Here is an 11,736-nt window from a genome sequence, read left to right as displayed (position 1 = left end):
GCAGCTGTGTGACATGACAACATGACTGATGCTGCAGTACATAAGAAATCATATAAAGGAGACAGTAGTTGATGTTGTTCCTGTTGAATGTTCTAATGTAACAACAGAACACTAGAACGCACGGGAACATTCTGATGTGACGCGTAACGAACACTAGAACGCACGAGAACATTCTGATGTGACACGTAACGAACACTAGAACGCACGGGAATGTTCTGATGTGACGTGTAACGAACACTAGAATGCACGAGAACATTCTGATGTGACGCGTAACGAACACTAGAACGCACGGGAACGTTCTGATGTGACGTATAACGAACACTAGAACGCACGGGAACGTTCTGATGTGACGTGTAACGAACACTAGAACGCACGGGAACGTTCTGATGTGACGTGTAACGAACACTAGAACGCACGGGAACGTTCTGATGTGACGTGTAACGCTAGAACGCACGGGAACGTTCTGATGTGACGTGTAACGAACACTAGAACGCACGGGAACGTTCTGATGTGACGTGTAACGAACACTAGAACGCACGGGAACGTTCTGATGTGACGTGTAACGCTAGAACGCACGGGAACGTTCTGATGTGACGTGTAACGAACACTAGAACGCACGGGAACGTTCTGATGTGACAGGTTTAACGACTACGTTAGAACACTGTAATTATAGTGAAAATGTTTCTATCGGAGAGCTTCGGATACTTTATTTCATCATCATTTTCTGAGTTGTACAGATTAATTTAATCCGACACAAACAATCAAGAGTCAGATTAGGGCATATTTATTGGTTCACGTCTGGTCTGACACTCATTTATATCGATTTATCACTTAATTGTGCTCCTCTTAACAATTGTTCTTATTTCGGCCAGAAACTATTTACTTTGAAGATGTTTAGGAACCTCTTTGGTGTTTTTTTCTTTCCGTGCGCCGGAGACGCTGTGCGCGTTGGCGACGTTAACATTGCAAATGCAGCCAGACTCCGGTGTAATCCACGCTGCCGTGTAACCGTGTAACCCCTTTTCCGGTGCGTGGTCTCTCCTCGTCGTCACGGACTTGTTTATGTCTTCGGTTTTCCTCGATAGGTCGAGTCTCCTTTAAATATCCGACGGAGTCAATTAATCAGATTGGAAAAGCTTGCATCTCACCGGGACGTTATTCCACACGGATTTATCAGCCAGACCGCGAGTCGCGATGGCAGAAGCGTCTGCAGCCCGCTGGGCGAGACGGGACACGAAGCCCATCATATCCGCCACCGTCGCCGTTTCATAATACCGACGTGATGTATCCGCGGGGCGCATCTGCAGTCATGGTGACTTTGTGTTCATGAACATTTTCATTCTTGGCGTCCGCCTCGCCGGGAATGACACCGCGGCACGATGGTCCGTATCATCAGTGTGTTGGGTCTGGTGATGTTCAGTGTCGCTTTGCTCATCCTGTCGCTGATCAGCTACGTGTCAATAAAGAAAGACTTCGTCTTCTCTGCCCCGAAATATGCAAACTCCGGGGGTCCACGGATGTACATGTTTCATACTGGGTTTAGGTAAGTGACACCGGGCGGTTCTGGCGTTTACTGCGTGGTACCGCGTATTTGTAAAGTTAAAACACAGGGGAGAGGGGGGTTCGTGAAGTCTCGCTGTTAATTGTGCATGTTATAACGGACGGTGGTGTTCACCTCCATCAGGTCGCCGTGTCTGCGGATGGAGGTTTGTTGTAAGCGCTGATATCACTGACGCCACCAGTGGATTCAAAAGGCCTTAGTTTTATGGTACAGTAACGTGATGCCGCATGGCGCAGGCGCCGTTGTCCAGTTCCGGCTAGGGATGCAGGGGCAGAAGCGTCGGAATGATAACCCAGTTTTAATACTCATATTACGCAGAGTAATGATCCAGTAATTCTGAACCGTCACACCACCTGCTGCCTGACGTCACCGCCCTTTCCCCCTTCAAAATAAAGAGGGAACGCGCGTTTCTGTGACATTGTCCATGAAACCGGACACGGCGCCGGGCAAATGCCGAGCTTTTAATGAGACCCCGCGTATGAATGTATTTCAGGGGTAACGGGGTGTCTCTGGCGGTGGCTCGCGCACCTCTGTGCTCTGTAGAAGGCCGCGGAACTCGTGCGTTGTGTCGGGTTGTGAAGGCGCGTCCCCGACGCCAGGGAGCTGTCCTTGGTCCTGATTTACTCGCCTGGCAGTTTCATGAGCTGCCAGTGATTACGACGCGTTTGTTACAGCCAAGGTTATAACGGGAGCCATTTTGCTGAAGCAGACGCGGGAAGGAGGATGCGCGAGGCGCGGGCCATATGCTACCGCAGTGTGATTTGTTCACTTCGCCGTCGGTGCGGAACATTTTATTCCGTGTACACGTTAAGGCTGCCAGGAATTCGGATTAGAGTCCCTAACATGTTTTTACACGAAAAAACTCCCACTTCAAGTCAAATTTTTAAACACCTTAAACCATTTTAAACCTGTTTGTTGTTAGCAGAGCTGTAGTTCCTCACAGGAACGTCACACTAATACACCAGTTAAATGTTAAGGCCAATAACAGTGGAAACATATTTAAAAACTGCAACCATCTACCAAAGCAGCAATCCTTGAATTCAGCATGAGTAGGTTTTTAGATCAGTACCACGTGGACGTCGCTTTTGTCATGTTGCAGTTCTGAAACAGCTGCCCAGACTCTAATAATCTTCACTAATAAAACCACACAAGCGCTAATGAGTCAGGCTGAAGAACTGACCAGGCCTGAAGTCTAAAAAGAGGCTGTTTAATTAGAGTGGCCATCGACTGCCTGGGGCAGGGGGTAGCTTGTGCTCGGGTGGACGGGGAGGCATTGATCCGAACCGCTTTCAACAGCTGCCACCACCGTGATACCAGAGCTGGGTCCTCTTCCAGTCAAATGGAATGGAAATTCCATTTTCCTATTACCCCCTGCTGCCCCCTGCTGCCCCCTGCCCAACCCCCTCTGTGCCCCTCTGTGCCCCTCTGTGCCCCTCTGTGCCCCCCCCCCCCCCTTACAGGTCCCAACTGGCCATGAAGTTTCTGGACCCAGCGTTTGTTCCCCTGAACAACGCCCTGAATGAGAACCTACAGGATAATTCCTCCAAGTGGAGATTTAACCACACTGCCTACTCGGAGCAAAGGTGAGACACACTCCTCCAGTCTGAGGTCAAACCCACATGTTCCTACAGCCCAAGGTGTGAAGAAGACCGTTAACTCATTCTTCGGTACCTCCAGAACCTTCCTTGATTCTTTTTCATTTTGTTTTGCTGACATTTGTGGGTAATACGTCAGGGTTCATATTGTCCATGATGTTTTTTCTTTGACGTTTACTATAGTGTTGTGATCAGCCACAAAGCACACTTCTGTTGTTTTCTGTTTTTTTATTCATGTCATATCGTAACATACGCTGAACCATGTATTTATTTATTTATTTTTATTTAAATTAAACACTGTTCTATCTGCAGTCACAGAAAATAAGGAATTAAAATTGAAAACAATACAGAATCAATTCCAGATGATAAAAAATTTATTGGTAATATGGTGCATCACAGATTAATAGCTCTCCAGTAACAACTATTCAGTTGTGGTACTCAGTGTCAAGTTAATGGAGGTGCCGATGCAAACAGAACAATTTAGAGTCCAAAGTGTTGGCAGCTGGTGACTCCAGAACTAGAAAAAGCAAAGCAGATATGTGGAGCGTTCTGAGTCGGGCCGACCCGGCGATGGTCCACGGCTGGTGTGGGGCTCGTGCGGCCATGTTCGAGATGATCAGAACTGCGGTTCGTTCTGTCTGACGTGGTCTTCTCCTGTTTCCTCCGTGTTCTCCAGCAGAGAGATCGCGCGCTACATCGACATTCCCCGCAACTTCAGCCTGACCAAGAACAACGTCCGCGTGGGTCAGCTCATGCATTACGACTACTCCAGCCACAAGTACGTCTTCTCCATCAGCGAGAACTTCCGCTCACTGCTTCCAGACTCCTCCCCCATCACCAACAGGCGCTACAACACCTGCGCCGTCATCGGCAACAGCGGAATCCTGACGGGCAGCCGGTGTGGCGTCGCCATCGACAAATACGACTTCGTCTTCCGCTGCAACTTCGCGCCCACCGAGGTCTTCCGCAAGGACGTGGGGAGGCGCACCAACCTCACGACCTTTAACCCCAGCATCCTGGAGAAGTACTACAACAACCTGCTCACCATCCAGGACAGAAACAACTTCTTCCTCAGCCTGAAGAAACTGGACGGCGCCATCCTCTGGATTCCCGCCTTTTTTTTCCACACCTCCGCCACGGTCACGCGTTCCCTCGTCGACTTCTTCGTGGAGCACCGAGGTCAGCTGAAGGTGCAGCTGGCTTGGCCTGGGAACATCATGAAACACATCAACAGGTTAGATGACGCGCCGCAACACAACCACCAGAACTACAAGTCCCAGAACTTCCTGGGCTGTGTCCATTAAACAGTGAGCGCTAGACTCGCGTCTCTTAGCTCCAGTGTTAGGACTACAAGTCCCAGAACTTCCTGGGCTGTGTCCATTAAACAGTGAGCGCTAGACTCGCGTCTCTTAGCTCCAGTGCTAGAACTACAAGTCCCAGAACTTCCTGGGCTGTGTCCATTAAACAGTGAGCGCTAGACTCGCGTCTCTTAGCTCCAGTGCTAGAACTACAAGTCCCAGAACTTCCTGGGCTGTGTCCATTAAACAGTGAGCGCTAGACTCGCGTCTCTTAGCTCCAGTGCTAGAACTACAAGTCCCAGAACTTCCTGGGCTGTGTCCATTAAACAGTGAGCGCTAGACTCGCGTCTCTTAGCTCCAGTGCTAGAACTACAAGTCCCAGAACTTCCTGGGCTGTGTCCATTAAACAGTGAGCGCTAGACTCGCGTCTCTTAGCTCCAGTGCTAGAACTACAAGTCCCAGAACTTCCTGGGCTGTGTCCATTAAACAGTGAGCGCTAGACTCGCGTCTCTTAGCTCCAGTGCTAGAACTACAAGTCCCAGAACTTCCTGGGCTGTGTCCATTAAACAGTGAGCGCTAGACTCGCATCTCTTAGCTCCAGTGCTAGAACTACAAGTCCCAGAACTTCCTGGGCTGTGTCCATTAAACAGTGAGCGCTAGACTCGCGTCTCTTAGCTCCAGTGCTAGATCTACAAGTCCCAGAACTTCCTGGGCTGTGTCCATTAAACAGTGAGCGCTAGACTCACGTCTCTTAGCTCCAGTGCTAGGAAACACTCCTACTTTGCATGTTTCTCTGCACTGCACATTTCAGTTTTTTCTCTGTTCTAACACGTCCATTTTACACTTGCAAATTGCTTGTGAATAACTGATGAGTTGGTTCTGGAAGAACAGAGACCCACGACTGCTGAGAAAACACAATTAGAGCAGCTATAACACTTTCAGAAGCTGTTGGGATACTCAATGTACTATATAATGGAAACAACTTTAACTTTTGCTACTTGTTCAAAGGAAGCCACTCGCCGTGGCATTTGACCTATTTGATTTGATCCAAACACTATGTGTGCAAATATATGTGTGTGTGTGAATGTGTCTGTGTGTGTGAATGTGTCTGTGAATGTGTCTCTGTGTGTGTGTGTGTGTGTGTGTGAATGTGCCTGTGTGTGTGTGTGTATGTGAATGTGCCTGTGTGTGTGAATGTGTATGTGTGTGTGAATGTGTATGTGTGTGTGAATTTGTCTGTGTGAATGTGTTTGTGTGTGTGAATGTGTCTTTGTGTGTTTATATGTGTATGTGTGTGTGAATACAGGTGTGAATATGTGTCTGTGTGTGAATTTGTCTGTGTGAATGTGTTTGTGTGTGTGAATGTGTCTCTGTGTGTTTATATGTGTATGTGTGTACTTGTGCATATCATGGACTTGTTACATAAATAAATCAATTCAATTGAAACCACTCAGATCACTCAAAGGCAGTTTCCTTTCATTTGAACTAAATTTTCTCTAAATTGAGCAATTTCCATTCCTGTCTCCAAACCTAGATTCTTACTATTGCAGGACAGCCTCCATCTCGGGAAGGCTAGACAATCTGTGGTGCATGCTGCCAAAATGTATTTTGAAGCTCGGACATGACGGGACAGCTGAATGCACTAAGGGAGAGAGCTAGCTTGTGATTGGCTGCCATCACAGTGACCAATAGAGGGAGAGGAAGGCTGTGCGTAGCCCAATCAGAGCCAAGCACCCTTGGCCCAGCATGGAGTCCTGATGATGTCACCTGACATGGGGAATCTCTCCTGGGGGAGACCCTGACAGGTGCCCTGGCTCTGTGGCCCAGTGTAATCACACTCCCTTCAGTACGTCAGTACTTCAGGACCCGTGTCATCCCCTGGTGGGGGCGTGGCCTCTGATCTGTCAGGACTTTACTCAGGGTGTATCTAGCATGTATGGCCTGACTGTAAAAAAACAAAAAAACAAGAAACATAACAAACAAAACAGTATTGTTTTGTAAAGTGATAATCGATGAAAATGGTACAAAAGATGTACTCTTAAAAAATCTATCAAAATAGGAAAAAAATTTATTCTTAAAAGAGAGCATGAAAAGGTACTCATAGGACGAACAGACAAAGACCAGAAAGAGAAATAGAAAGAGGGAGACTTTTAAATTGAATTGAGAGACAGAGTGCTTGTGTGTGTGTGTGTGTGTGTGTGTGTGTGTGTGTGTGTGTGTATGAGAGAAAAAGAGAATCGATGGAGAGAATTGGAGAGGTGTTGTTGAATGGAGTCCCATAGAGGTGCATGAAGAGGGCTTAGCATGGCCTCGCTCTCCGTTGCCACCAGCAATGCCTTCTTGCTCTGTAATCTTCCACAATCCCGTTAAGGAGACCTGCTCAGACAGAATTGTTGCCTATAAGAGGCTCAGGCAGGCGTGCAGGCCTAAGACATCCTAAGAGTTTAATGTTGACAGTAATTTAATGGAGACCGCTGCAGACAGACAGTAGCGTACTCAAACACTCACACACAATCCCCTAATAGGAGCTGTTATGCAGCAGCTAAGCTCCAGATTCCCTTTCTGTCCTGATCCTATTTTATTCTTTATTCTCTTTTTCTCTCCCTCTCTCACTCTCTGTCGCACTCTGTCACTCTCTGTCTCACACTCTCCCTCTCTCTCCTTCTCCCTCTCTCTCTCTCCTTCCTGTCCTCTGCTCCTGCTGTGTGCAGTTTAAGTCGATCAGCAGTGCCCCGTTAGGGAGGCAGCCTTGCACAGAGCTCTGTGTCCCTGCAGACGCCTGTGGCTGATAGGAGGTGTGGCCATCAATACAGAAGGGGTGTGGTCAACTGCAGAGAGGAGGTGTGGCCAACAGCAGAGAGGAGGCATGGCCAGCAGCAGAGAAACATTCAAAATCGTACCTATTGCGGCTTTAAGGGAATTCTAACTCAAGATATGCTAAAACCGCTGAGGAGGGGGTGTGGCCTACGTGCTCCATGGCCAGAACAAGCTGATTTGTCTCCCGTTCTGTCTGCAGATACTGGAAGACCCGGCAGCTCTCGCCCAAACGCCTGAGCACCGGGATCCTGATGTTTACGCTGGCCTCCTCCATGTGCGAACAGGTCCACCTGTACGGGTTCTGGCCCTTCGGCTGGGACCCCAACACGGGCAAGGAGCTTCCATACCACTACTACGACAAGAAGGGCACCAAATTCACCACCAAGTGGCAGGAGTCCCACCAGCTCCCCACCGAGTTCAAGCTCCTCTTCAAGATGCACACCGAGGGCGTGCTGAAGCTCAGCCTCTCACACTGCACCTAGAGGTCAAAGAGCAAGGTCAAAGGGCGGGACTTACTTGGTCACGTGGGTTTGCAGATGAATGTTGGGGCTCAATCTACTGTAGGGCTATAGGTTTTTTTGTGGGTGGGGGGGTGTAGGACCACTGAAGAACAATGATGCCGGTAGTGGTATTACAAATGATGATGCCTGTATTGATTATGTCAACACAGCAAAAACCACAGAGTTGGTTCAACACTAACAGTCTTTCTTTAGTTCTCGTAGCGTGTTTGTCTGTTTGGCCTGTAGGTGCCCTGCAGGTGTTAATTCAACACTGGAGTTTTTGCCATGTACGACAGAACATTTTAACATGAGCATTTATTAGTCACAGCTAGGAATCTTAGAAACTAGCGGCCCTCTGTACCTTAACACAGGCACACATCACACCATACTGGAGCACACAGCGAGAGTCTTCTCAGAACAGCAGGGCAGCTGCATGACAGGGGGTCCTCATTTGGGGGGGGGGGGGGGGGTCCTCATTTCAGGGGTTTCCTCATTTCCTGTTGGGTCAAGCTTAGATGAGCCAAGATTGCAGAATTTTTACTTGTGAGGTGACTGGGAGATTATAGATGATATAATTCTTTGTAGAGACATGTTTTAAAAACTCGGACTATTCATGTTAATTTTTGCTCTGCTTGAAACAATATATTTGAAAGGCTAATATAATTACAGAAAAAAAAATGGCTACTTTAATGGTAACCATGGTAACTTTATGTGCTTATGTATAGTTATCTAACAATTAACAGTGATTTATTTAGAATGTAAACATTCAAAAACATATATTAGAAGAAAGTATTATAGAATAATAATTTTAGTTTTTTGTTGTGGTTGTAATTTTTTTTCAATTGCTGATAAATGCCATTTTTTTTTTTTTTTTTTTCTTTGTGCATAGACATAAACAATCATATACAATCGTAGGCATAGTTTGGGGGTGGGGGGGTCTGTGTCCTTCCTCATAATTCCTGCTCACACTCATGTATTGTTTTGGTTGGGTGGGGGTGAGCAGTAACCCCCCCACCCACACCACTGTACTTATACATGCGCATACACACTGATGTGTTAATAGAGCTAGCTAACACAGTTTAATCAGTACTGCACTGGCTACATTATTTTACATAGCCAGCTGTCATCTCCATGTCAATCAGTCACGGAGGCAGGACATAATCTGTAACAGCCAATCAGTGCTCTTAATCCTGAGAGGACTGAAAGGTCAAATGTCAGTCAGGTCATTAACGAGATTTAACAGTTAGACCTTGTTTTCTTATAAGAGTCATATGAAGTTGTGTCATATGTGAATGTTATAAAAGCATATCTAATGTGTTAGGTGTGTGTGTGTGTGTGTGTGTGTGTGTCAGAGAGAGAGAGAGAGAGTTACAGTATACACACATATGGCTGTACACACTTCCACATGAGCAGCAAGGTCCAGACAGACGGCTGTGTGGACTCTGATGAAGCCTGAATGTAATGTAGACACGGGCGCTGATTATGGGATGGCGGACTGTGCCCACATCCCTTTAGTGTCTCTCTACACAGCCATATCACACTGGGACTGATGAATGACCTAGTTCAGTGTCCACAGCTAAAGGTGAGCATTCGAGACACAAAACGAAGGCTCAGAGTGGCACAGATAGAGCGGCACTAGTCACACTACACACTACAACACACTACAATAACCACAATGCACTTTGATGTTAGGCATCTTAAAAGCCTTCTAGAACAGTGGAAGTACTGTTTTGCTATGCAGTGAAATGAGCTATTAGCAAATGTTAGGAAGGAGCTCCAGAAAGGTGGATGAAAAAGTGCTCAGAGGACAGTTCTGGAGGACAGTTCTGGAGGACAGTTCTGGGTTTTCACACCATTCAGCAGTGTTCATGTGAAAGATGATTATAATATTAATGTTTTACAGAGATATGCTGAAACATTTCATTTTGACTGCTCGAAGTTAAATGTGTTTTGAATAAATATTTATAAAATATTTAAATCAAATATATTTTTCTGGTACACCAGGCTCATAGAAATATAATTAAAATGCTAGATTTAATGAGGGTTATAAGTTTCATGTTTGCTTGATTCTTTAACCACTCCCCACAAAATCAGAAGCGTATGATTTCAAATGAATTCAAATGAAAATATGCCACTCAGCATTAATGATACATCAGTACTTTACCAAAGACCTGAACACATAGGACGTGTTCAGTGAGTTCCACCTTCTCTCGTGTGCTGGTGTGCACGCTCCGCTGATGTCTGGAGTCATCTAGAACTTTCCCCGTGACCTCCAGCGTGCTGCATGTCCTGACGCTCTGTAACTAGATCTGTTATAGTTTGTGTGTTGTAATCTTGTGTCTAGCTATTACATTTCACAAACGTCGGGCCGGTGTGGTGGGACGGTACAGAGCAAGGCTCCGGCTGGCAGGCCAAACTGTTAAAGCAAGGAACAGCACATCTCGGCATTCAGTGCTACGTGCTATTTATTCATTTGTACTTGTGCAAATGTTTTGAAGATTTAATTTGAGTGAATTTTGTTTCAGTTTTCTGTGAATTCTGTGTCATGCAGCTTTAGAATATGGTGCAAAAGCAGTGAAATAAATCATAAATCCTGACTGTGCAAATGTGCATGAGACTGTAGAAGAGACAGGACCCAGTACCTGCACACACACACACATACACACACACACACACACACACACACAGACACTCTTCCCTGCACACACACACACACACACACACACACACACACACACAGACACTCTTCCCTGCACACACACACACACACACACACACACACACACACAGACACTCTTCCCTGCACACACAGACACTCTTCCCTGCACACACACACACACTCTTCCCTGCACACACACACACACACACACACACACACAGACACTCTTCCCTGCACACACACACACACACACACACACACACACACACACACTCATCCCTGTACACACACCTCTAGCTTGTCTATATATACCAACATATTACAACTCAGTGCTTACTTCTCTACATTCACACAATGTTCTGTAGAATGTATTTTATCTGTATGGATCACTGTATGGAGAAGCACTGTATCCATATGGATCACTGTATCTGAATAGGTAACTATATGGAGAATGTACTGTGTCCATATGGGTCACTGTATGGAGAATGTACTGTGTCCATATGGGTCACTGTATGGAGAATGTACTGTGTCCATATGGGTCACTGTATGGAGAATATACTGTGTCCATATGGGTCACTGTATGGAGAATGTACTGTGTCCATATGGGTCACTGTATGGAGAATATACTGTGTCCATATGGGTCACTGTATGGAGAATATACTGTGTGTGTTTGTATCCTTCCATTCTGTGGCATCTCTACCATTGCTGACTTTGCAAACTGCGAGTCTTCAGTACTAGATAATGTACCAGGCTGGGGCAGGACAGTCCACTAGAGTGTTAGATGGTCTGGTTTACACAGGGCTTCTCCACTTTTAGTCGGGTTTCATGGTTTGTGTTTTCTAGTCGGTTTTTCTGTTTGGTGTTTGTTTCGTTTCCATCCCTGTGATCACGTACAGTACATGACACAGTGATGTAAGATATCAAAAGGAAACACTTAGCAACAGATGCTATTGTTAAATATTAAGAGTCAAAGTGGATATTTGGGAATTTTATTTTAGATTGAATTAATATAAATTTTTAAGGCTCAGTGAATGTAATGAACACTGCAGCTGGTATTTAATTTGTCATGATGACAAATTATGATGAGTGAGTGCAGTCCAGTAAAATTCATGATCATGAATAAATCGCTCTTTCTTTTCTTGAAGCAGAGATAACACAGCAAACAAAACATGGACTTTTATTCAGAAAATCTGGAATGGGATATTATTTATGGCATTTAACAGACAAAAGTGATTTAGTTGTCTACTCAGAAACATATTATCAGCCAGTACAAACAGGTCAAAACAACCCTTAGTCTGAGATAATT

General features: G+C 45.9%; 1 protein-coding gene across 1 annotated transcript; it reads left to right on the top strand.

The window, feature by feature from the left end:
* Window positions 1–950: 950 nt before the first annotated feature.
* st8sia3 (ST8 alpha-N-acetyl-neuraminide alpha-2,8-sialyltransferase 3) lies at window positions 951–10,368 on the top strand. The gene is made up of 4 exons (XM_076995888.1): window positions 951–1,543; window positions 3,022–3,144; window positions 3,833–4,390; window positions 7,471–10,368. Exons 1-4 carry the CDS (start codon window positions 1,380–1,382, stop codon window positions 7,751–7,753), a joined length of 1,128 nt encoding a protein of 375 aa, XP_076852003.1. The 5' UTR covers window positions 951–1,379; the 3' UTR covers window positions 7,754–10,368.
* The last annotated feature ends 1,368 nt before the right edge of the window (window positions 10,369–11,736 follow it).

The sequence above is a fragment of the Brachyhypopomus gauderio genome, unplaced genomic scaffold (assembly GCF_052324685.1).
Source record: "Brachyhypopomus gauderio isolate BG-103 unplaced genomic scaffold, BGAUD_0.2 sc264, whole genome shotgun sequence".
NCBI classification, from domain to species: domain Eukaryota; kingdom Metazoa; phylum Chordata; class Actinopteri; order Gymnotiformes; family Hypopomidae; genus Brachyhypopomus; species Brachyhypopomus gauderio.
Note: the sequence above shows the minus strand (reverse complement) of the source record. Positions and strands in the feature narration are given on the sequence as shown.

What these genes read in the sequence shown, in the direction of transcription:
- st8sia3 (XM_076995888.1), top strand. Translation starts at nt 1,380, where the DNA reads ATGGTCCGTATCATCAGTGTGTTGGGTCTGGTGATGTTCAGTGTCGCT. An exon ending in ACTGCCTACTCGGAGCAAAG is followed by an intron (nt 3,145 to 3,832) that starts GTGAGACACACT and finishes CGTGTTCTCCAG; the next exon opens with CAGAGAGATCGCGCGCTACA. An exon ending in ATCATGAAACACATCAACAG is followed by an intron (nt 4,391 to 7,470) that starts GTTAGATGACGC and finishes TTCTGTCTGCAG; the next exon opens with ATACTGGAAGACCCGGCAGC.